This window comes from Rana temporaria, chromosome 1, assembly GCF_905171775.1.
Source record: "Rana temporaria chromosome 1, aRanTem1.1, whole genome shotgun sequence".
In the NCBI taxonomy this organism is placed as follows: domain Eukaryota; kingdom Metazoa; phylum Chordata; class Amphibia; order Anura; family Ranidae; genus Rana; species Rana temporaria.
Window position 1 is genome coordinate 352,935,997 of NC_053489.1, and position 25,607 is coordinate 352,961,603.

The window sequence follows — 25,607 nt, forward strand, 5'->3', positions numbered from 1 at the left end:
TCGCCCTTTCCAGAGCTCCTTGCTGTGAAAACCAGTCATGGGTAGAGGCAGTGACAGTTTTTAAAATTTTGGAATTGGAAGGTATTTGTTGAAGGATTTTAAGCCCAGAATTATACAAATACCCTCGCTGGGCTTTGGTACCATGAACAGGTTTGAATAAAATCCTTTAAACTCTTGTGGAGATACTGGCACAACTACGGTTGAAGGCATTGGGCTTTATGTCCTTCGGTCAATTTGAGAGAAGAAAGCAGAGGGGGCAGAGTTTTGCACTTTATTTTGTATCCCTTTGAAATCACTGATTGAACACACAGGTCTGGGACAACAGTTACCAAGAGGGAGGAAAACTATAAAACAGACACGTAGCTCTTAAAAGTGAGGGCAACCCTTCATTGGGAAAAAGGCTCTGGGGAAGATTTGCTGGACTTCGTGGCCCATGTCTTGCGATGAAAAGAAGGGCTAAATATAGGTTTTGAAGTGAAGGCCTGGGTAGAGCAGTTAGGTGCTCTGCATTTTGAGGAGGTAGAAGTTAGATCTTGCACTGTTGGGAGTAAAACTTCCCTTCTGTTACATCTTTCTGTATTGGTTAGGTGCCTTACATGTGAGGCACATTTCAATATTCTACACAAGTCAATTGAGAATAAAGCCTTTCTGAAAATGTGTCTCATGACGTGTTCCCCTCCTGCTTAAGACTAAAAAATAAATAAATCAGAGCCCATTCATTTCAAATTCCAGCATTGCAGTGCACTGAGATTTGGTGCGCAAAGGCCCTAAAACACAGTCATTCTACTTAAAGGGGTTGTAAAGGAAAATTTTTTTTTTTCATAATAAGCATCCTTTATCTGCAGACATTCCTCTTTTCACTTCCTCATTGTTCGTTTTTGCTCAGAAGTTGCTCTATTTCTTCTCTGTTCTGTTCATTTCCTGCTTGTCCGATTTTACTGACCACCGTGACGGGAGGGTTTACTGCGGTGGTCAGTAACCTGCTTGCCCCCTCCTAGGAACTACATCTGTGTGGCAGGACGCTCTCTACGTGTTAGAGACTTCAAGGAGGTGTGAATTACTGGGCGTGCCGCAATTCATACTGGGAAATGTAGTTCTTACATGAACGAGCGATGCAAACCAGGAAGTGAATGAGAGAACAGAAACTAGAATGCCAGAGGTGATATAGATGAAGGAATTTAATAGGTAATAAGGGTCAACGCAAGATTTGGAGTTGCTATCAGAACAGCACTAGAGTGGAATCTTCCCATGAGGACAATGTCAGTGGTTTAATGCTGACATTAGACACAGTATACTTAAACACTTCAATCCCTTAGGACGTACCCGTAGACCCTCAGGTTGAAGTGGCTGTACCGGGATCATGGCTGCTGCTGCAGCCATGATCCTGGTACAAATATTTTCAGCTGGCAATAGGCTTTCTTGTAAAAGGGATCGGAGCAGCTCAACAGCTGCCCATTAACTTCTACAGGGCACGGAATGGGGGTGGGCACCCCCTGCTGCCTTTTCCCAGACTCTCCCATGTGATTTGGGAGCGGGGTACTGCCGCTTCTTGGTTTTCTGGGGGGGGGGGGGGAATTGGGCTCCCCCCCAGTCTATTACCAGGCCCTTTGGGTCTGGTATGAAGATTAACCACTTAAGGACCACCTAACGCCGATACACGTCGGCAGAATGGCACGGCTGGGCACAGGCACAGGCACATACAGGTACGTTGCTCTTTAAGTGTCCAGCCGTGGGGCGCACTCGCGACCCGGTCCGAAGCTCCTTGACCGCGCCCGTGATCGCCCCCGGTGTCCCGCGATCGGTCATAGGAGCTGAAGAACGCACCTTCACCATTATCCGAGCACGCAAACTGGCAAGCCGCAGGAAAAGAGGGAGGGCAAGAGAGTACCCCCCCCCAAGAACAATACCAGGCCAGACCATACCAGGGACCCCCAGATCCTGCCCCCCCTAATGTGAATTGGTAACGGGTACATTGTACCCCTAGCATTTCACAAAAAAAACTGTACACAGCTTGAGACAAGTACTTTATTAAAAAGAAGAAAAAAAAATTCCACCAATGTAAATTCATTCTCAATCTCCAGCGATGATACGAAGGAAAGAAGAAAAAAAACGACGCCGACATGACTGTACATAGGACTACAGGGTACAGATGTGGAATTGCGAAAAACTGCTTTTGCACCTTTCTCCAGGTTTTGGTATACCTAGATGGGGCTCTGTAGCTTGGAGATTCCATTATGTCTTGGGTGGGGTTGAATCGCCAAACCTGTGTCCGGGTTTCGTGGAGACCCAAGCAGGGTGTGTGCTCAGGTGCTTATAATGAAGGTAGGAATACCTCAGGGCTCCTAGTTGGAGACTGTACCACCCAACAGACACTAGGTCTGTGTATGGGTAGTCAGGACTTTAATCCTCTCCAGGAGTCAGAGAGGCTGCAGGGGGCAGCAAGAGCATGTGTGCGCCTGCAAGAGGCAGTAAACGGCCTGTGGACTAATGCCGCGTACACACGATCAGAATTTCCAACAAGAAAAGTTAGATGTGAGCTTTTGGTCGGAAATTCCAACAGTATGTAGGCCCCATCGGACATTTGAACTGGTTCTCAAATTTTCCGACGGGAAAAGTTCTTGTCAGAAATTCCGATCGTCTATATGCAATTCCGATGCACAAAAATCCTACGCATGCTCGGAATCATTGAACTTGGCTCGTAGTAGTGTTGTACGTCACCGCGTTCTTGACGTTCGGAATTTGTGTGACCGTGTATGCAACACAAGTTTGAGCCAACATTCCGTCTGAAAAAAATCCACGGTTTTCTTGTTGGAAATTCCGATCGTGTTTACGCGGCATAAGGCCAGACCGGAGCTGCGGCGGCTAGAGTAAAGCGCTCTGCACAGAAGCACCTATGGTCTGAATGACCAGCATAAAGAGAGGAGGAACTGCAACAAAAAGGGGGTGAGAGCTTAAGAGCCAGGTAGGCTAGCATTTTCTGTTTATTTGTATTTACTGGAGAAGAACCCCTGTGTGGGAAACACTTTGCTATGGACTTTCCTTTTGCCTTTTAATAAAAATAGGCTGCCATGCCCTGAAACTGAAGTGCTGACTGACGTGAATCACTGGAGAACGCAACCACTAGAGCTTAACACTCCCAAAATCACAATATATATGTAAAGCGATGCGTATATTGTCGGTGCTATGCAAGTGCCTGTAATAATAATTACGAACTTCAAATCAATTTTTTTCATTCAACCATGGCAATTCTATAGTCCTCTTCACTGAGTCAGTGTGCTTCTAATTTATTGCTGAAAAGCAGGACAGTTTAACAGTACGACTACTGTGGCAGGCTACGACCAGTGAAGAAAGTTCAGTATTGTGGGGAATGTAAAGTACTAGGAGGGCATAGAAAGTAGTTGGCCCCAACCTGATTATTAGTATTTTTGAGGAACTTTCCCAATTGAAAGGCTCAAACATATTATTAGGTACACACTGTACATTTTTAGGTGCACTTGCAGTTCTGCTACTGGGATAAAGGTGCGACAGTGGTGCAACCTAAAGCTGTATTCTGTAAACAGCAATAGCCCTCCATTAGTTGTTTGTAAAAGTTTGCTATTTAGGAATTGACAGCCGAGCGAGTGCATTATTTTACCAATATACAGTACTAATTTAAAATGAAAGTTAACCACTATTATTTTAATATCAGTTATACACAAAAATGATCAATACAGAAAGAAGCATATGTAATGCATTCAGCACAACAGGTGTTGTATGTTTACCTGTAAGGGAGTGCTTCTTTCCGCTGGCGGAATCATGTCAGGAGACAAGACTTGAGGTGGATCAATTCCTTTGCTGACTTTCTGCTGTATAAAGTACATTGCCAGTGCGAACTGGTCTTTGTTCAACTTTCCCATCTGCCTCGTATCAGCCAAAGCCCTGCAGCAGATGCCATATTAGGATTTCTACTATAACCAGAATGTTTAAAACACATTTCAAGCAATTCATTATAATTATACAGCACAGAATCAAGTGCCAACAAAGGGATTTACTAAATTTATACGAAAATTGAAAACCAAAATACCAATCTGAGAAGCTCAGTATCTTATCAAAGCTAAAAAGTCAAACAAGAAGGTGCTTCCATCTAGGTGTCACAATTTATTAAAAAGAATAAGACAATAAAAATGCACTCACTAGATAAAGTGTCTCTCAGGTGCTAATAGGAATTCAGGCAAAAGTTATGCTTTTGAATGAAAGCGGTATTCAACCCAATGACAAAAATGAAATATATTGAAGTTTATCAATTCTTAAAATGTGATGGCTTTTTTCCCGCTCTTACTTCTCGTTTTCTTCCCCTTTTAGACACCTAGTGTGTTTAATTTTCTGTCTAAAAACACCCAAAAATACCTTTCCGTATGCACCAACCGCATGGTACGACTGTTTAGAGAGCTGAGCGAATTGGCCCCTGTTTTGTAGAGGGTCATCACTTGCCCTTACATTACAAAAGCTAATGTGCCTGTAGGTGACCTAATCCTCTCCGTATGTACAATGCGAGCCATGTTCTTGAAAATATCTTTTAACACATGGTTATGTTTTTTACTAAAGTTGACTATGACTCCGAGTTTTTAGTAACGATTAATTACCGAATTGACATACAGCATATTATTTGGTTAGTGACAATTAACCTCTTTTATTTTCATCATGTCACCGCTGATAATCATCATCAGGACTGTGCTGTCATGTCATACTACCATGTTATGTAGCATACCCTTAAATAAAGAATTAAAGAAGAAAAAAAAAAGCGATGACTGTATTCGTTGTCTTTTTCTTAATTTTTTTCCTTTATTTTCACCTGGTGATCCAACCAGTTAGGGCCTGCTTATATATTGCATTGCTGGAACTAGCGTTTTTGCTTGTGATTTTAAACGTTTCTGTGTGTAAATTTACTTCAATGTGATGCCTTATGCATGCTTGTTGCCCAAAAAAAGTTCCTCCCTAATTTTGGGCGATAAGCTTAGCACGATTTTTAAAACGCACGGTTTGCCATGATTGCCTAGCGATGCTGTCGGGCGACAATCATGGCAGAATCACACCACGTTTGGGGTGCCACCAAGAACAATGGCACCCAGACTCACGTCACATACTCTGCCAGCAATTCCAAATCGCCTAATGTTAACGGGATCCAACACATTTCTTGTCTTGGGGTGGAGAAGCAATGGAGTCACTTTGGATAGCAGCATTGTCAATCTTGGGAGAGGGTAGTGTTAGACTAGTAGATTTTGATGGACTTGACTAACAAATTAAAGAAAAAACTCCAGCTAACATTTTTTAAGCAGTTACAGCAGTTTAAGTTTTTCCCTTTTGGGATAAAAGTTTATATTTAAAGGATCAAAGGTTTCTACACAAAATGAATGATATCAGACAATTGTAGGCACACCTGTCAGTTGTAAATGGTAGTTGGAAGTTGAAAAATAACAGATTTAAAACGGAGTTCCACCCTAAAGTGGAACTTCCGCTCATCTGATTCCCCCCCCCCCACAATTGGCACCTTTCAGGGAGGACAGGATACCATTCTTTAACAGGTATCCTTTCCCACTTCCGGGAGTCCAGGCCGCGGCCCGTGATGTCACCACAGGGCTCCCTACACCTCCCCTGGCCGATGGGCCAATAGGAGAGAAAAGCAGGGCCTTGCGCATGCGCAGTAGGGTTCCTGGCGTGAAGCCAAAAGGCTACACTGCCAGGTTCCCTTGCCCACAATGGAGGCAGGAGCACCTGACAGCGGATAGAAACATCAGCTGTGGTGCAGACATAACTGGGCTCCAGGACAGGTAAGTGTCCTATTATTAAAGGCCAGCAGCTGCAGTATGTGTAGCTGCTGGCTTTTAATTTAATTTTTTTTGGGCCGGAACACCGCTTTGAGGCCCGTATGCATTATACGAAAATCGGAAGTAAAATTTCATCCGACGAACGATCAGCCGATTCCACTTTTTCATACGACAAAAGCTGGATGAGCAGACAGAGCATGATTTTGAAAATTGTTGTATGGTGAGTAACCTCTTCACTTTCAACATGAGACTAGCATGCAACAAGATGAACGTTCGTCGGAAAATCTGATTGTGTGCATGAGGCTTTACTGGCCAGATCACCAGGTGAAAATACTGCAACTAAAAAAACTCCTAATAGGAAAAGTAATGCAGCCACCAAATCTAAGAATCAGTAAGCTGCAATATGTTAAATATTATTTATAGTGCCTGCCCTGGCCAAGTGGATACTGGAGATGGAATGCCTCACAGATATGGAACATTTGTTGGCAGCAGAGCACGATAGGTAGAAAAAAAATAAAACCCGCAAGACAACAGCATTGACGGGCAGGATACGCCAGACCTGCAGAGCGCATGCACCGCTGACGTCAGCGGCTGCATACAGGGTCAATATTCTTTTTACCTACAGGTAAGCCTTATTATAGGCTTACCTGTAGGTAGAAATCACCAACCGAGCAATACAACCGCTTTAAAGGATAAGTTCACCTTTGTATAAAGAAAATGAATAAAATGTACATCTTTGTGCAGGTGAAAAAAAAGAAAAAAGTAAAGCCCAACAAAGACATTTTTATGAACTGCCTTCATTCAATAGACAAAACAATTGCAGGTGGTCTTTACACTTCTCTCACCATATGTGAGCCAAAATTGTTTGAGGGAGTCCAGACTGAATGAATATATCCTTTACTTCCAGCCCGCTAACATAACCATCCATGTCCAAGTCAGTCTGAAGGAATATGTCATCATAGCGAATCTTATCTGTGAGAGGTACCACCCAATTCAAAGCAGGCTTGAAAAGAAATTAAAACAAGAAAAGAAAACTATTATAAATATATGCCTTTGCAACCTGCTTCTGTAGCAAAACAATGGTAAAAAAAAAATTTTCTGTACCTGGCTAGACTTTGTGGAGTGTTTTGGTGACAAACTCCCAGCACTGTTTAAACTGCTCATACTGCCATGAGACGGAGTAGAACGTAAACTGTCCTTTGGTGGGGGACTAGCAGGAAGCACAGCGACAGCTCCTGGGAATGTGGGTGTTTTCTTCCTCTTGGCTGGGGGTATCAAGGATTGTGGTAGGACAGATGGGACAGGCTCCTTCTCCAGCGCTCGGTATACAAGATGCATTGCCTGCAAAAGATAAGGAACATACCTAGACACTATATACAGATTACGTTGCACCACATATGTAAAATTAACTTAACTCTTGTAAAGATGTGAAGCAAACATTTCCTGATGATTCTTGCTCTCTCATTACCTTAAAGTGGTTGTAAAGTTACCTGAGGACAATTATGGATATCCCCTCTGTTATAGCAAGCTATACAGTGCAGCGTGAGTTTTTTTTTTTATTAAATACCTTTTTTCTCAGCTCACCTGTGCAGTCACGTGACCTCCCGCCGCTCTCCTTCACTGATCTAAAAACTACAGTGGAAAGGGCAGAGATTCTCCTCTGACATCAGCCAGGAGGTCATGTGACCGCACATCGGCCACTGTGAAATAAGGTATTTAGCTTTATAAAAAAAAAAAAACACACACACACTATACTGCATAGCTTGCTGTAACAGAGGGGATACCAGTAATTATGCTCAGTGACTTTGCAGCCAAACAGAATAGCGGCAGGATTGGAGGGGAGATCAGCTCACACAAACACTCTCTAGGAACGTAAACTTATCACAGTATCATCATGGATCAGCAGCCATGATAAATGTGGTCAGTTTAAACAGAGGAAGTCAAGAACAGGCAGGATTAACCAGGTATTTTACAGCATAGAAAGGGACAAATTGACAGGGCAAAAACACTATGCTGTTCATTGTGCTTTAAGGAACAATACCTTTTTTTTCTTAGGGTTACAACCGCTTTAAATATTAATTTGCCTTGGCTGTCATGTTGACCAAGTAAAGAGATGTCCTTCAGATCTTGTGAGGAGGGAGTGAGAGATGCACACTGCGTGGCTTGGGTGTGCGCCGGCATGGGTACCCCCTCAGCACACGGTTTGCTGAGGGGGACACTTGTAAAAAGAAGGAGCGGACAGTGCCAATGGGGGACTCTTGTATAGGAGACAAGGGACTGCTCTGTGCAACACCATTTCACAGATTAAAGTATAACATCTTTTTTTTTTTTATTATTATTAAAATAATATCAACATTTTAATTAACGAGGTGGCCGGTCACGTGAGAACCACTCTGAAATAAGGTATAGAATGTTATTTATTTATTTTAAAAACACACACACACACACAGGGGCACCTATCATTATGAAACAGAGAGAATTTTTAAAAATGTAAAAGTAATTTTAGCAGCAATAGGGGAGGGGTGGACACTGTCACTAGCTGACAGGCAGGGAGGGAGGGGGGGGGGAGAAGGACAGAGGAGAGAGCAAATGACGGAGGCACGTAAACTGACCACAATGTCAGCGCTTAGCAGCCATGATAAATCTTGGTCAGTTTACAGAGGGGAGGGCAGAACCTGACAGGATCAGCCAGGTGATAGAAAAAGTCAAATGACACAGCACAAGCACTGTGCTTTAGAACATGCTTTAATGTAACAGGATCCATTTTTTTTTTAGGGTAACAAATGCTTTAAAGGATCTGCTCCTGATAACTTAGTACCACATACCCCAGCATTTTTTGTATTGCACCATATACCATCCAAGAACTGTACTACTCCAATTGGTGACTGCCTTTAGAAAAAAAAGAATGCATTGATCTGCTTGGTACGAGCAGCAACCTCATACTTACCACTGCAAACTCATCCCTGTCCAAATGTCCATCCTTGTCTATATCACTTAGTTCCCAAACCTGTGGTCAAAAGACAGCATCATTACTCTTCCAGTACTGAAGCATACATTAATGGCCATTATATGTTTTTAAAAAAACATTCATCAAAATGTGTTCTATTGTGAAAATACCTTTGTATTCACAGTTTATAACATTGCAAAAATTGCAATTACAGTCCATTTGTCAGAAACCTTCCTTAGGCCATACCATTCTGAAAGGGTGTATTTCTGTGTGAAATAAAAGGATTTTTGTACTCACCGTAAAATCCATTTCTCTGAGTTCATAGACGGACACAGCCTTCATTGACCTTAGGGTTATGCTTCTTCCTACCAGGAGATTTAGGCAGAATTCTACAGCACTTAAGGTGTTAAAAACTTTCCTTCATGCTGCTCCTCCCAGGGGGCGTGGCTCCCCCAGGCATAACCCACACCCTGCTTTAGCAGCCTCAGTTCGTAACAAGCAGTACAAACAAAGGAGGGGTGGGTGCTGTGTCCGTCTATGAACTCAGAGAAATGGATTTTACGGTGAGTACAAAAATCCTTTTTTCTCTTTCGTTCATAGACGGACACAGCCTTCATTGACCTTAGGGACGTCCCCAAGCAGTGTCAAAAAAATTCGAGGGGTGGGAAAAATAACACAGCAAAAACAGGTTACACCCCAAACAAAAACCGGAGTTACTCAACGGAGGAACTCCAACCTTAAACTGCCGCCTGTAACACCCTGCGGCCAATGGAGGCATCCGAAGATGCACTCACATCCACCATATAAAACTTTGAAAAAGCGTGGACCGACGACCAGGTCGCAGCCTTACACACCAGTAACACAGAGGCTTGGTGTCGGAAAGCCCAAGAGGCCCCGATCGCCCTGGTCGAATGCGCCATGACCTAGGCCTGAAGCACAATCCGTCGGATCCACCTGGAAATGGTGGCCGACGAAACTGCCAGGCCCTTACTGGGACCGGACACAGACACGAACAGCGAGTCCGACATCCGGAACGGAGCTGTCGCCGACAAGTAAACTCGAAGGGCCCGAACCACATCCAAAGAATGTAAAGTGGCCTCCTTCGGGTTCTTCGGCTGAGGACACAAGGATGGAAGAACAATGTCCACATCCAAGTGAAAAGCCGAAACGACCTTAGGGAGAAAAACGGCTGCGGCCGCAGCACCACCTCATCCTTACGGATGACCAAGCAGGGAGCCTTGCAAGACAAGGCCACCAGAACAGACAGACACCCGTCTGATCGAGGCAATTGCTACCAGAAATAAAATCACCTTTTGTGACAATAAAACAAAAAACCTCCCGAATGTCCTCAAAGGGAGCATCCCGAAGCACTGAAAGGACTAAATTCAAGTCCCATGGGGGTAATGGAGGGCGCACCGGAGGGGCCACCTGCCAGACCCCCTGACCCAACGCGCGCACCCAGGAGTGCTATGCCAAGGGTCGCTGCAAGTAAAAACAGCCAGAGCAGAAATCTGGCTCCTAACCGTACGTAAGGCGAGAGCCTGAACCACTCCCTGCTGCAAAGACAGCAGAATCCTGTACACAACGCATGTACGAGAGTGCCAGTTCATCTCCCCACACACAGAGAAGTAGGCCTTCCATGTATGAGGAAAAAACCTACGTGAGGTAGACCTCCGTGCAGGCAGCACGGTAGAGACCACCGAGCCCAATAGGCCTCGGTCCTTAAGCCCCTGGCTCTCAACAGCCACGCCGCTAAGGCCGGTGGCTGTGAAACAGGGTGGAAGATTGGACCCTGTAACAGAAAATCAATTCCCAGGGGAAGACGCTAGGGGGCGTCTGCCAGCAGACGCACCTGGTCCGCGTACCAGAAGCGACGCGGCCAATCTGGGGCAATCAGGACCGATAGAATCCCTACAGCTTCTACTCTGCGCAGCAGGCGAGGAAGAAGCTTCCGAGGAGGGAAGGTGTAAAGTAGGCGACAGCGACCCCAAGGAGCCGCCTGACGCGTCCGCCCACGGTCCTTAAACCTGGCCACGAACCGTGGCACCTACCGATATAGAGACGGGACGCTAGAAGGTCCACGTCCGGAGTGCCCCACTTTCGGCACAGACCCCGAAACACCTGCGGGTGGAGAGACCACTCTCCTTGGCCCAGTGCAGTGCGACTTAGGTAGTCGGCTAGCCAATTCCGTATTCCCGGAATGTACCCGGCCGATAGAGCCGGAACGGACCCTTCGGCCCACCGAAAGGATGCGCGCGACCCCCGTCGCTGCAACAGAACTCCGTGTGCCTCCCTGATGATCAACCTACGCCACGGACGTGGTGTTATCGGACAGGATCCTGACCGGTCGGCCCTGTAGATCCAGGGACCACCTGGTAAGGCAAAGCTTGATTGCTCGGAGCTCCAGAACGTTGATCAGTAGGCAGGACTCCACCTGAGTCCAGTGCCCCTGGGCTGACTGGGTGCCCCAAGCGCCCCTCCCCAACCGGAGAGGCTGGCATCCGTCGTGACCACTGTCCAGTGGCCTGCAGAAAAATGACTTTCCGGCCCGAAGCACCGGAAACGCCAGCCACCATACCAGGGGAGACATGATCAGATGACTCAACTGAATCTGGTAATCCAGAGATGACGGAAGCTAGTCCCATCGTGACAGCAGTTCCCTCCGTAGTACCCTGGCGTGGAATTGGGCATACGGAACCGCCTCGAAAGAGGCTACCAATTGACCCAGAACCTTCCTGCAGAATCGCAGAGATGACCGCTTCTGGGTCGGCAACTGCTGCACAGCAGATAGCAGAGTCTGAAGTTTTTCCGCTAGGAGAAAAACACTCCCGCCCCGGAGGAATCCAGGACCAGTCTCAGGTATCCCTGAGACGGAATCAACCCTGATTTCAGGACAATCCAGAAACCAGCCGAACACTCTGAGAGCCTGACACGTGATAGACACGGCTCCACCAATGCAGAGCTCGAAGAAGCTCATAGGAGAATGTCGTCCAGACATCCCATGATAACAAACCCCCGCTGTCACAGCCGGGCCAGTATCGGTACGAGCACCTTGGCGAAAACCCGCCGAATGGGAAGGACACCATTGAAAATGGTCCCCCCCGACCGCAAAGCACAGAATCTCTGGTGGTTTGAGGATATGCAGGTACACGTTCATGACATCCAAGGATGCCAGAAAAACCTGACAAAACAAAACGAGGGACTTGAGGCCCAGGATCGACCGGGCCCCATCCTCCATGGTGACACAAACAGAATGGAGTAAAACCCCGAGACCGTTCCAACGAGGGAACTGGCACAATCACTCCCCTGACCAGAAGATCCTGGACAGCCCCTGACGGAGTCAACCGGCGAACCGGAGGAGGCCAGAAGCCGGAGGGAAAAAAAGAGATTTTTAATACAGCTTACCTGTAAAATCTTTTTCTTGGAGTACATCACGGGACACAGAGCGGCATTCATTACTATATGGGTTATATGGAGTACCTTCAGGTGTAGACACTGGCAATCTCAAACAGGAAATGCCCCTCCCTATATAACCCCCTCCCATAGGAGGAGTACCTCAGTTTTGTAGCAAGCAGTATGCCTCCCAAAATGGTCCTCAAAAAAAGAGGGGTGGGAGCTCTGTGTCCCGTGATGTACTCCAAGAAAAAGATTTTACAGGTAAGCTGTATTAAAAATCTCTTTTTCTTTATCGTACATCACGGGACACAGAGCGGCATTCATTACTATATGGGATGTCCCAAAGCAATGCTTACAATGAGGGGAGGGAGAACATCTCCAAGACAAAAGGATTTAATTTAGAGATATACTCAAATCATAATAAATCCAACTTAGTTGAGAAAAATAAATTTTTTTAAATTTAACTCGAACAAGAGGAGCCCCCGGAATCCGAGGGTCTCAAACTGCAGCCTGCAGCACTGCCTGCCCGAAGGCAGTATCAGTATTCCTTCTTACGTCCAACTTGTAGAATTTTGTAAACGTGTGGACAGAAGACCAGGTTGCCGCCTTGCAAACTTGAGCCATAGAGATCTGGTGGTGTGCTGCCCAGGAGGCGCCCATGGCTCTAGTAGAATGAGCCTTTAATGATACTGGAGGAGGCAACCCTTTCAAGCCGTAGGCCTGAGTGATTAATTGCTTAATCCACCTAGAAATGGTGGACTTTGCAGCTGCCTGCCCCTTCTTGGGCCCATCCGGTAGAATGAACAGCACATCTGTCTTCCGGATCTTCTTTGTAGCTTTAAGATAGGCCTTCATGGCCCTGACAATATCCAAGGTATGCAGCAACCCTTCCTTTCTGGAAGTAGGTTTAGGGAAGAAGGATGGTAATACCAAATCCTGGTTCAAATGAAAACTGGATATGACCTTCGGAAGGAAGGAAGGATGAGGGCGGAGAACGACCCTGTCCTTATGAAAAACAAGATATGGTTCCTTACAGGATAAGGCTGCCAGCTCCGAAACTCTTCTTGCGGAAACTATGGCAACCAAAAATACTAACTTCCTTGTCAGTAGAACCAAAGGAATATCAGCCAACGGCTCAAACGGTTGTTTCTGTAAACTTTGACAGAACAAGATTTAAATCCCACGGACAAAGCGGGGATTTAACTGGAGGTCTAATACGTAAGACCCCTTGAAGGAAGGTCTTAACCAGCGAGTGGGTGGCCAGCGGCCGCTGAAACCACACTGACAGAGCAGAAATCTGTCCTTTGATTGTGCTTAATGCCAATCCTTTATCCACTCCTAGCTGGAGAAAACTTAATACTCTATCGATGGTAAATTTGCGAGAAAGCCATCGCTTGGACTCACACCAGCCTACATAGGCCTTCCAGACCCTGTAATAAATCACCCTAGAGACCGGTTTCCTGGCTCTGATTAGGGTAGAGATTACTTTCTGAGACAGACCTCTACCCCTGAGAATCAGGGATTCAGCTTCCAGGCCGTCAAATTTAGATGCCGTAAGGCAGGGTGGAGGATCGGACCTTGCGATAGCAGGTCTGGCCGTAGAGGAAGAGTCCAAGGGTCTCCCACTACCATCCTTAAGATTAGTGAGTACCATGCCCTTCTGGGCCATGCTGGAGCTACCAGGATGACTGGTATGTGCTCCACCCGGATCCTGCGCAGCAGGCGGGGTAGTAACTGGAGCGGGGGAAACGCATAAAGAAGTTTGAACTGATGCCAAGGGCAAACCAACGCATCGGTTCCGCAGGCCATCGGATCCCTTGAGCGGGACATGAACCTGTCTAGTTTCTTGTTGAGTCTCGATGCCATGATATCCACGTCCGGCACTCCCCATCTTTGGCAGAGTGCTTGAAAGACTAGTGGATGCAGAGACCATTCCCCCGGCCATAGAGTCTGGCGGCTTAAGAAGTCCGCCTGAAAGTTGTCCACTCCTGGAATGAATATTGCCGATATGCAGGGCACATGAGCCTCTGCCCATAGAAGAATCAAGCTCACCTCTCTCTGAGCGGTTTGACTCCTGGTTCCCCCTTGGTGATTTATGTGTGCCACGGCCGTGGCATTGTCTGATTGAATTCTCACCGGGAACCCCTGCAATTTTGACGTCCAAGCCCTGAGGGCTAGTCGAGCAGCTCTGAGCTCCAAGATGTTGATGGGCAACTGCTTCTCTGGCTTTGCCCAAGTACCTTGGCGAGTGCAACCATCCAAAATTGCTCCCCAGCCCGTCAGGCTGGCGTCTGTGGTCACTATCTTCCAAGCCACTGGGCTGAAAGACCTCCCCTTCAGTAGATTCTGAGGGTCTAACCACCAACACAGACTTTGTCGGACTCTTGATGAGAGCGGCAACGGGATATCCAAGGCCTGTGGCCTTCTGCTCCATGCTGACAGGATGGCTGCCTGTAGGATGCGAGTGTGGCTCTGGGCGTATGGTACCGCCTCGAATGTGGCCACCATCTTGCCTAGTAACCTCATACATAGGCGAATAGTCGGTTCTTTCTTGCTTAGAACCAGTAGGATTAATTCCTTGATGGCTTTTACCTTCCTCAGAGGTAGGAACACTCCTTGTTGTTCTGTGTCTAATCTCATGCCGAGATATTCCAACTGCTTTGTGGGCTGGAAAGCTGACTTTTCTCGATTTAGGACCCAGCCGAACCTCTCGAGGTATTGGACCGTGAGGGCCACTGCTCGCTCCAAGCCGGGAGACGAGTGATCTATGACTAGGAGGTCGTCCAGGTATGCTAGGATCGTGACCCCTTGGATCCTTAGTTTGGCTAGGATTGGAGCTAGGACCTTCGTGAACACCCGGGGGGCCGTAGCCAACCCGAAGGGAAGCGCCACGAATTGGAAGTGACGCGAAGCCACCATGAAGCGTAGATATCTGATGTGGCTGATAAATTGGAACATGAAGGTAGGCATCCTTTATGTCTATGGACGCCATGAAGTCGTCCTTCTGGAGTGTGGCAGCTGCTGACCGCACGGATTCCATCCGAAATGAGCGGATCTTTAGATATGCATTTACCATCTTTAGGTCCAAAATTGGCCTGACATCTCCATTGGATTTTGGGATGATGAATAGGTTGGAGTAGAAACCCAGCCCCTGTTCCAGGACTGGTACCTCTACTATTACTTCCTGGGAAAGTAGATGATCTAATGCCGATCTTAATGCGGCTCCCTTTTCCGGATCGTTTGGAATCCTCGACTTCTGGAAATGAGGAGGAGGAAACCTTAGGAAATCTAATTTGTAGCCTGTGGCCACGGAAGACCGTACCCACTCGTCGGGAATGCTGGCTTCCCAAATCTCTGAAAAGAGTCGCAGCCTTCCCCCCACCTTCGTGGGTGGGGGCGCCCCTTCATAAGGTTGGCTTGGGGGCTGGTTTTGCTGATTTGCGAAACCACTGCCTTTTGCCTCTAACAGCCTGTCCTTGTGATCTGCTGTTGAAGCCGAAGTTTGCTTTTGCAGGAGGCCGTCGATACTGCTTGGCATTAGAGGGCCCCTGCCCAGGGGAATACTGTCGTTTAAACGCAGGTCCCTGAACCTTCTTCTTAGTTGGCAAGAGAGTACTCTTGCCGTTTGAAATGGTCTGAATGTATTTATCTAGGTCTTCTCCGAAGAGTCGTCCTCCATGGAAGGGGAACCCTACCAGGAGCTTCTTGCATGGGGGCTCAGCCTCCCAGCTTTTTAACCATAAGAGTCTTCTCATATGGATAAGGGATAACGATAAACGTGACGCTTGCTGGATAGAATCCTTGATTGCGTCTACCGTAAAACATATGGCCTTAGGGACATCCGAAAATTTTTCTGCCTGCTGGGCCGGAATAAGTTTAAGCATCTGCTTAAATTGATCCGATAATGCTTGAGCGACCCCAATCGCAGCCACAGCTGGCTGTACTACTGCCCCTGCAGTAGTGAAGGAGTTCTTAAGTAGTGCTTCCAAGCGCTTATCAACTGGATCCTTGAACACCTGTATGTTTTCTACAGGGCATGTTAACGATCTGTTAACACATGAGATGGCTGCGTCCACTGCAGGAGTAGCCCATCTTTTGGAAAATTTTTCTTCCATAGGATATAGGACAGAGAACCTTTTAGGTGGTAAGAAGATCTTATCTGGCTTGTTCCAATCTTGGAACAAAATTCCCTCTAATAGAGGATGGATCGGAAACACAGCATTGCTTTGAGGCGCCCTCAGTGAGCCCAAAGCTGAAACCGTCGATACCTGGAGATCTGGTACTGGCAAGTTGAATGTCCTATGGACCAAGTCCGACAATCCTTGAATCCACCAGCTCTCCCTCAGGGAGACTGCCCCAGACTCCTCTGTATCCGGGTCTTCGATCCCTGAACCTACTTGGTCCGTGTCCAAGAGGTCGTCCAATTCCCCTGAGGAAAGGACCTCCTCTTCTGAGGGTCCGCGCTCGGGCGACGGAGATCTATTCCGCTTACTGCCCCGCATAGCTGCGGATATCATTTTTTTTTTTTTTTTTTTTTTTTTTTTCCCATGCTTTTCTCATCTCTTTTAAAGAGGTGAGTAATACCTCCTCCGTGACCATCTTAGGGTTGGACTGACCCGCGTCAGCTCCAGCCCCAGATCCCGATGGCCCCAAGGCTCCCTGTAGGGAAAACAGCGGCATACCATGGTACAATACCGAGGTACACCTGCTACCTATTGGTATTTGGAACTATAAAAGTTAATTGTCCAAACACCTGTTTGGGGGATAAAAAAATGCTTCCTCTCCCCTAGATGACTTTTTTTTTTTTTTTTTTCGTTTTTGTTTCAAATCCAGGAAAGAAAAAACATTCTGTCCCCCTGAGTAGTATTGCAAAGAAAAACTATGAGATGGAAAAGAAACAGCCTATTTCTAGGCTTGACAAAACAGTCCTCTGAAGACTGCAATATCCTTTCTGGCCACTGTGTGTCCTCGGCGCCCCGTGCTGCCGCTCTGGTCTTTCTCCTCAGTTCCAAAGTATTGATGGAACAAACAAGGAAGGGCCGCCCCTTCCTTTAAGCCACTGACCCGCCCTTCCCCCCCAGCAACCTCAAACAGGAAATGCCCCTCCCGACAGGGGGAGGGGGGGGGGATTTTGGGAGGAAGGGACCTCTCTGTTCCAGCAAACTGCGGCCTGCAGCCTGGAACCATGAGGAGGCCAGCGTTTTGCCTGCTTGCAGGCTCTGAGGAGGAAGACTGAATGGAGCATCGCCTGGAGGCCTGCAGGTAAGCAAAGCTCTCTGACACACACATATATTTTTATATAACACAGGCCCCACTCAATGCTTTTCCAACACTACAAGGGAGGTCACATCTTATGGGGAATAATACATAGAGAGCCATCCTATCTTTATGATATGTGACTAGTTTGCCAGATGCAGTGCATAACTTTAGGCATGTCCCCTGTGACCCCCCAGAAAAAAACCTGCTAAGAACCAAGTTCCGCAAGTTTTCCCCTCACTTACCTGCTCCATGCCGCAGGACTTTGCCAAGCAAGAGGCCCAATCTTCCCCCATCTCCGTGGGGATGTCTAGACCTTCAGGCCCTGGGTTCCTATGAAGGATCCACTGTCCTGGGCCCATATAGCACCCTGGCAACAGAAAACTTTAGGTACCCAAAGGTTTCTAAGTTCTGGGCCCAGGGTCCAGCTCTCTAAAAAGAAAAGCATTATGGGCTATACCCCAAGGGTTTGGGGTCCGGTTACTGACCACTTTAGCGCTGAGGCTTTTTTGGACAGAACCGGTAGCTCACCTAATCCCAAGGATGCGGAGGCAAGCTAAACCATGACTAACACCTAAGACACTGGCGTAAAAACTGAGGTACTCCTCCTATGGGAGGGGGTTATATAGGGAGGGGCATTTCCTGTTTGAGATTGCCAGTGTCTACACCTGAAGGTACTCCATATAACCCATATAGTAATGAATGCCGCTCTGTGTCCCGTGATGTACGATAAAGAAAACCTGTTTGGCAGACAAGAGAGAAACTCAATCTTGTACCCCAAGGAAAACACTTCGCAATGCGAAGCCAGTCTCCCACCCGAGACACGGGCGGGAGCAGACCTTCAGGCGGAAGCAGGTATGTCCGCAGACTTGTTAGGCATGCGGTATCCGGTGCGCTGCTACCCCGCAGCGGGGATTCAAGCACCATGTAGACCTACCCCCACCGCACAGGGCGAGCGAAAAAACGCTCGGAGGTAGGCAAGGAGGGTCCTTGCACAGGGCGAGGTCCCTAGCCCTTCCCAAACCGTGGGAACAGCATGCGCTTACCACCTGTGGCATCCTCAATGATGCCAGTCAGGGAAGACCCAAAAGGACCGTTCACCCTTAACGGTGATCACCAAGGCCACCTTAGAGGTCCTTCTTCCAGCTCCTGCAGCAGGAGCTTCGCCCTTTTAGTCGGGGCCTGCCAGGGCCCCGGCCAGAGCCGGCCTCACCGCCGAACCCACCACCGTGAATAGGGAGCGGGCCACGGCCTCCACTCTCCTATCAGCGGGATCCTGAAATGCAGGAGCCCCTTCCACAGGCAATGTGGTGGCCTTGCGCAGTCTGGACACAGGGGGGTCCACTGGCGGAGGAGAGACCTACTTTTTTTTTTTTTTTTTTTTTTTTTTAAAGCCCCCCTCAAGGGGGTAACGGGTTGCAAAGTTTTTTGACAAACTTTTTGCGGTGCATCCCATTCCTTGTATAACATATAGTCCAAATAAGGAACACAAGGAAACACTTCAGCGATGCGTGGTAGTGTGCTGGTACTGACACGGAGGTGTCTCCGCCACATCCTCAATTTTTAGAGCCTCACGCACCGCAGAAACAAGAGCTCCAACAAATTCTTGCCAGCAACTGACTGCAGCAGAGTCATCCTCACTATCCATAAGGGTTAAAACCCGCAGCCTCTGACATAACAGAACCAGAAAAAAACAGCGATTCTGTGTCATCCCCAGAAGCAGGCTTCAGGGAGGGGGCGCTTTTTTACCCCCCATCCGGGCACTAGCTGCTTCAAACCTGGCAAGAAACCCAGGACAGCCAACATAACAGATGTGGCAGGGGGAGGGGCGGTAAGGGTTAACTCAGGCATAGCTTGAGTTCCATAGTGTCAGCGCTGAGTCACCCACCCTGCAAGGCAGGACAAAAAAAAAAAAACCCCACTGGTCACCTCCTTGCTGCTATTGCAGAGCATGGGGGGCCCCCGGTATTCACCACCCCACCCAGCTGCAGAGGGAGCTGAAAAACCTCAGGTGTGCTCTGATGTGCTGACTGTGATGTGTATTCACCTCATGGAAGATTCACAGCACTAAAACTGTAACAGCACTAAAACTGACCAGAGGCTGTGCCGAGTCATCTCAGGGAAGAATCACATCGTTACCCAGGAGATTTCCAAGACGGCCGCTGTCTGAGGTAAAAATTACCTCATAGAACACAGCAGCACTGACTGCTTTGTTACCTCAGAAAAGAATCACAGCGTTACCAAGGAGATTTCCAAGACGGCCGCTGTCTGAGGTAAAAATTACCTCATAGAACACAGCAGCACTGACTGCTTTGTTACCTCAGAAAAGAATCACAGCGTTACCAAGGAGATTTCCAAGACGGCCGCTGTCTGAGGTAAAAATTACCTCATAGAACACAGCAGCCCTGACTGCTTTGTCTGTTACCTCAGAAAAGAATCACAGCGTTACCAAGGAGATTTCCAAGACGGTCGCTGTCTGAGGTAAAAATTACCTCATAGAACACAGCAGCCCTGACTGCTTTGTCTGTTACCTCAGAAAAGAATCACAGCGTTACCAAGGAGATTTCCAAGACGGCCGCTGTCTGAGGTAAAAATTACCTCATAGAACACAGCAGCCCTGACTGCTTTGTCTGTTACCTCAGAAAAGAATCACAGCGTTACCAAGGAGATTTCCAAGACGGCCGCTGTCTGAGGTAAAAATTACCTTATAGAACACAGCAGCACACAGCAGCACCCTCCAGAGTAACAACACAGTCCCCCTAACAACAAACGGGCCCCGGTGGTAACAAAGAAAACCCAGGAGGCCCCCCTTCACAGCCACTACCCAGTCAGGGGAAGGAGGGAGAGGAAGGGGAGAGAGGAAAGCAGGGCGGACCCTCAGTCGACCTCCCCAGGGAAACCACCAGCCAGACCACTTACCTGAGTAAGGGGCCACTACTTACCTGTCCTGCGACTACCCGGCTGGAGGTATCCCAGACAGAACCAACGTCCGTAAACGGCATGGCTGTCGGCCAGACACACTGTGACAAAGCCATAGAGACCGGTCATATGTGTGCCCTAGAACCAAAGTTCCCCGGCCGCCCCTGGAGCAATGGGGCCTGTCGTGGACGTCCCAAAGCTGAGCTGAGGGCCGGCACACGCTCGAAGGCCGAACATGGGGGGACTACAAGGGTCGAGGACCCAGCCTGTCACCCAGTCGGCTGTTGATAGAAGAATCGCAGGATTCAAAAATGCAGGAACAAAATAATAAAAAAAAACGAGAAAAATCGCCAGAAAAAAACTCCAGAGTCCAGGAACTCCAGAGATAGCCTTGACCTCCTGTCGTTAGGCAGAAAACAAACTGAGGCTGCTAAAGCAGGGTGTGGGTTATGCCTGGGGGAGCCACGCCCCCTGGGAGGAGCAGCATGAAGGAAAGTTTTTAACACCTTAAGTGCTGTAGAATTCTGCCTAAATCTCCTGGTAGGAAGAAGCATAACCCTAAGGTCAATGAAGGCTGTGTCCGTCTATGAACGAAAGAGAAAAGTGTTTTAAAGCTCTGAAGGTGCAAACTTTGTGGCAATTTTACACTTTGTAATGATGTCACCATAGTATCTCATTATTTTCACAACAAATCAATAATTTTTACTTTAAAACTAGTAAAAAGATAGGTAAGGAAATAACTCTTTAGGCTGTTGAAAAACACAGTTCCAGCTCACTCTTGATAAATCTTCTGAATGCAGCTAAAGTCTGCATTTCTTTATACTGGAGACATACTGTTCCTGTCCAATTAGTGTGTGGCTTGTACAAAGTGATTGTAAAGACTCGTTTTTTTTCCTATAAAAATAAGTAGGTAGGTTTGCACAGAGCAGTCCAGATCCTCCTCTTCTCGGGTCCCTCTTCTGTGATTCTGGCCCTTTCCTCCTGTTCAGTGCCCACATAGCAAGTAGCTTGCTATGGGGGCACCCAAGCTAAATCTCAGCTCCCTGTGTCCAATCAGACAAGAAGCCCCAACCCAGCTCCACCCCTCTTTCCCCTGATTGGCTAACTTTCATTGACAGCAGCGACAGCGGGGTCCTTCCTCCCCCTTTTTTTTTTGGATCCTGCAGTGTGTTGTGACATCTGCCTTTGCCACCTGTTGGATTGGATTTGTTTGCGGGCATTGTTCACGGCGATGCCGCGCCCATTGTAGGCGCGGTCTCCCCATTTCGGCACCCTTTGCCTGTTTGGCTGGGCTCTCCCCTTCCCTGTGTGATGACGCACGTTACGTCCTTGACCACGCCCCCTCCCCCCTGTCATTGCACTCCCGGCATCCTTGTGATGCACCAGCTGGCCCCATACGTCACCGAGTGGTGTCCTTGCTCTCCACCCTATAAGACAGCTGGTGGATTATTCTCACCAGCTGTCTTTTCACATCTAGCATCGCACGTGGCTAGACGCCTGCTTCACCTATCGCACTGGGCTTGGCTGCAAGTAAGGTTTGTGCTGCTCTGCTTGTTGTTTTATGACGCTTGGCTGTTTATTTTCCATATAGGGAATGTTTATCTTTAAACAACTATCGCTGGCTCCATTCTCAGGGACCATTTAAATAATGTATATTTATTATAGACTGTTTAATCTATGTTATATTGGGCATTTTGATCTGTGCAGGGTTTTTATATACATGTTGCTATGGCTTTGCCTTGCAGCCTCTGTATATTCCCTGCATTAATGCCCTATTCTGCACCCAACAGAGTTGGGCTATCTATACAAATTGATCATTTAATGTGGGTGGATTTAACAATCTCCACCCACTATGCCTAAATGTCATTTTAACCACTTAAGGACCGCCTCCTGCACATATACGTCGGCAGAATGGCATGGCTGGGCACAAGCACGTACCTGTACGTCCTCTTTAAGTGCTCAGCCGTGGGTCGCAGGCGCGCGCCCACGACCCGGTCCAAAGCTCCGCGGGACTCGAACACCGCCAGAGTCCCGCGATCGGTCCCCAGAGCTGAGGAACGGGGAGAGCTGTGTGTAAACACACCTTCCCCGTTCTTCACTGTGGCGCTGTCATTGATCGTCTGTTCCCCGATATAGGGAAAGGCGATCAATGTCGTCACACGTCCAGCCTCGCCCCCCCCTACAGTTAGAAACACATATGAGGTCACACTTAACCCCTTCAGCGCCCCCTAGTGGTTAACTCCCAAACTGCAATTGTCATTTTCACAGTAAACAATGCATTTTTATAGCATTTTTTGCTGTGAAAATGACAATGGTCCCAAAAATGTGTCAAAATTGTCCGATGTGTCCGCCATAATGTCGCAGTCACGAAAAAAAACGCTGATCGCCGCCATTAGTAGTGAAAAAAAAAAAATGAATAAAAATGCAATAAAACTATCCCCTATTTTGAAAACGCTATAAATGTTGCGCAAACCATTTGATAAACGCTTATTGCGATTTTTTTTTACCAAAGATAGGTAGAAGAATACGTATCGGCCCAAACTGAGAAAAAAATTATTTTTTTATATATATATATTTTTGGGGGATATTTATTATAGCAAAAAGTAAAAAATATAGAAATTTTTTCAAAATTGTCGCTCTATTTTTGTTTATAGCGCAAAAAATTAAAAACTGCAGAGGTGATCAAATACCACCAAAAGAAAGCTCTATTTGTGGGGAAAAAAGGACGCCAATTTTGTTTGGGAGCCACGTCGCACAATTGTCAGTTAAGGCGACGCAGTGCCGAATCGCAAAAACTGGCCAGGTCCTTTACCTGTATAAAGTCTTAAGTGGTTAAGCAAAGATTATATTATATATATATTTTTTGTCATTAAATTATATACATTTTATATTATACTGATTAGATTTCTTTATTTGGTTTGCTCAAAAATCCCACAATTCCTGTTTTGGGGATACTTGCTCCTTTTTTCTTGCAGCATCAGCCAATGGCTCTGCTGCTGTGACTCAGCCAATCAGGAAGAAGAATCTTGGACGGCTGAGACACTGGTAGACATTGCTGGACAGAGGGACTTCAAGTAAGTGTTAGGGGTGCTGAGGGGGGGCTTCTGCACACAGGAGGATTATCTTAAAGCATAAGATAAAAAACTTCTGCCTTTACAACCACTTTAACAAAGCTATCAAGATTAAAACCATGGAAGATGTAGTAGCTTCCTCAAATTACAAAGAAAAACTATTTCTTAAAACCTGGTTCTACCAAACTGAAAACGTTACTTCTGCATATCGAGCTTCTGGCCCCATGCACACAGGTCATTTGGCCAGCTCTCCCAAGTGCCTTTTTCCTGGCAGCAGCATTTTGGCAGGAAAAAAAACAATTGATGTAAGCCTGTTTAGGCCCGTCAAGTGCTTGGGCTTTAAGTCATTAAACTGGTCAGAATATTTTATTTCCTCATTGGCAAGATTACAATTTATTCTGGCCAATTAATTTAACACTCAAGCACTTGACGCGCCCTGCACAAACTTGCGTTTAGGTGTGTGAAAAAAAAATGTTTCCTGACAAAACGCTGCGGCTCTTGTATGCGCTGGCTTCTCAGTGTGCATGAGGCCTTTTATCGACTGCAGGATAAGCCCATACCCTTGTTACCCATTGTTCTCACATCCAACCCTTCCCCCACAACATCCCCTTTTTTCCTTATGCCACCCCCTCCTTCTCTTAGTGCTCTTAGAAGTTATAGGGGGGAAAAAACGACATAGTTCCAGTTCAAACACTGTGGGGTTGATTTACTAAAGGCAAAAGCACTGTGCAGTACAAGTACACTTGGAAGTGCAGTCTTCGTAGGTCTGAGAGGAAGATCTGAAATGAGGGGAAGCTCTGCTTTCTATCATCCAATCATGTGCAAGCAAAAATGCTGTTTATTTTCTTTGCATGTCCCCCGCTGGCTCTAAGGCTGAGAACCAAGCGATCAAAGACCACCGATTACTCTGTTCCCAGAGCTCCATGAGGTGGCGATCCAAGGTTATGGCCAGATCCTGACTTTATCATCGCGATCTTGCCCTAACCTGGAATCGTCTTTGTGACTTCAGCCTGCTATCTGCTGAAAACAAGGTCACAGGAGTGTAGAACAAACTTCACTCCTGTGACCCACCAGGAGAAGTACAGCCAAACAAGCATTGGCTGCACTTCTTCTTAAATAACTTTTTTCCATATGTTATTGGGTGCATATTTTCAAAGAGACATGTACATCATATTTAGATAAAAAAGAAAACAATTATCACTTTAAAAAGGACAGTGAGAGGAATGTGTTGTAAATAATACTGTTCTACTCCCTGTGCTTTGAAAAAAGGTTCACTGCAATCACCCAAAGATACCCCTACTATATATATTAACCAATTATCACACATTCACTGGTTTTAACATTCTGTGGATGGTGAATGCCACAAGTTAAGAAAATATGGTGATGTGCCTTGATTCTACTTCATTTAATATTTTTTTTTATTTACAGATGTCTTTTCCTTTGTTGAACTCTAAAATCATTAATAAAAGAATGACACTATTTAGAACAGTTGCTGAATTACAACATAGAATAGAGAAGATACAGATCCTTTATAAAGTGCTGTGCTGGCCTGCACATCTCATGCCAAATGCCTGACTTACTGTATGCATTAGTCAACAGTGGCTTCAAATCAGGAACCTTACAAAAGGACACATGATTCATAAGCAAGTTCACAAGAAATACAGTGAAATAACCTAAGAGTTTGTCTCCAACTTGGGGGACTACAAAGCAGGAAGTGTATTTTCAACGATGAACATTTATTTTGCTGAATCAACAGAAGAAAGTCTCATTCACTGTTTGAAAGTGAAAAATTGTAAAAACAAATTTCTAGCCAAAGCTTATCCTACTTATCCTAAAATGTAGAGGATCTCACTTCCACCTTCCACACAGAAAAAAAGTATATGTAAAGAATTCAAATCATTTTTAGTTAATGCTATCTATGCCCTTGCTGAGGTGGGTGCCTCACTCCATTTGCCTTGGTATTCACTCTCAAAGGGACACAAAATGAGAAATCCAACATTTTGCAGTTGTTACTGGAGCAGGAATATAGGAGAAATCGTCTAATGGGTACACATGTGCTAGTAACAATTGTCTAAAATGAAATTTGCCATCAGCTTGGGAAGATTTCCTCTCACTTTCTGGTGTGTCTCCTGGACAGGTAGTAAATGAAAATCTCCTTGCAGGGCAAAATGACAGGTTCGCTTGTAAGAACAACCCCACCACCCACTCACCTTC

At 46.6% G+C, this 25,607-nt stretch overlaps 1 protein-coding gene across 4 annotated transcripts in view; it reads right to left on the reverse strand.

Annotated features, from left to right (window-relative positions):
- Positions 1-25,607, reverse strand: part of EPS15L1 (epidermal growth factor receptor pathway substrate 15 like 1) — a 214,913-nt gene that overhangs the window by 115,617 nt on the left and 73,689 nt on the right. For all 4 annotated transcript variants that reach the window (XM_040320975.1, XM_040320967.1, XM_040320992.1 and 1 more), the window contains exons 8-11: positions 8,752-8,811; positions 6,909-7,145; positions 6,650-6,807; positions 3,762-3,918 (exon numbers count right to left, since the gene is read on the reverse strand). In XM_040320975.1, the coding sequence (XP_040176909.1) occupies positions 3,762-3,918; positions 6,650-6,807; positions 6,909-7,145; positions 8,752-8,811 (612 nt within the window). The remainder of the gene's footprint in view (positions 1-3,761; positions 3,919-6,649; positions 6,808-6,908; positions 7,146-8,751; positions 8,812-25,607) is intronic.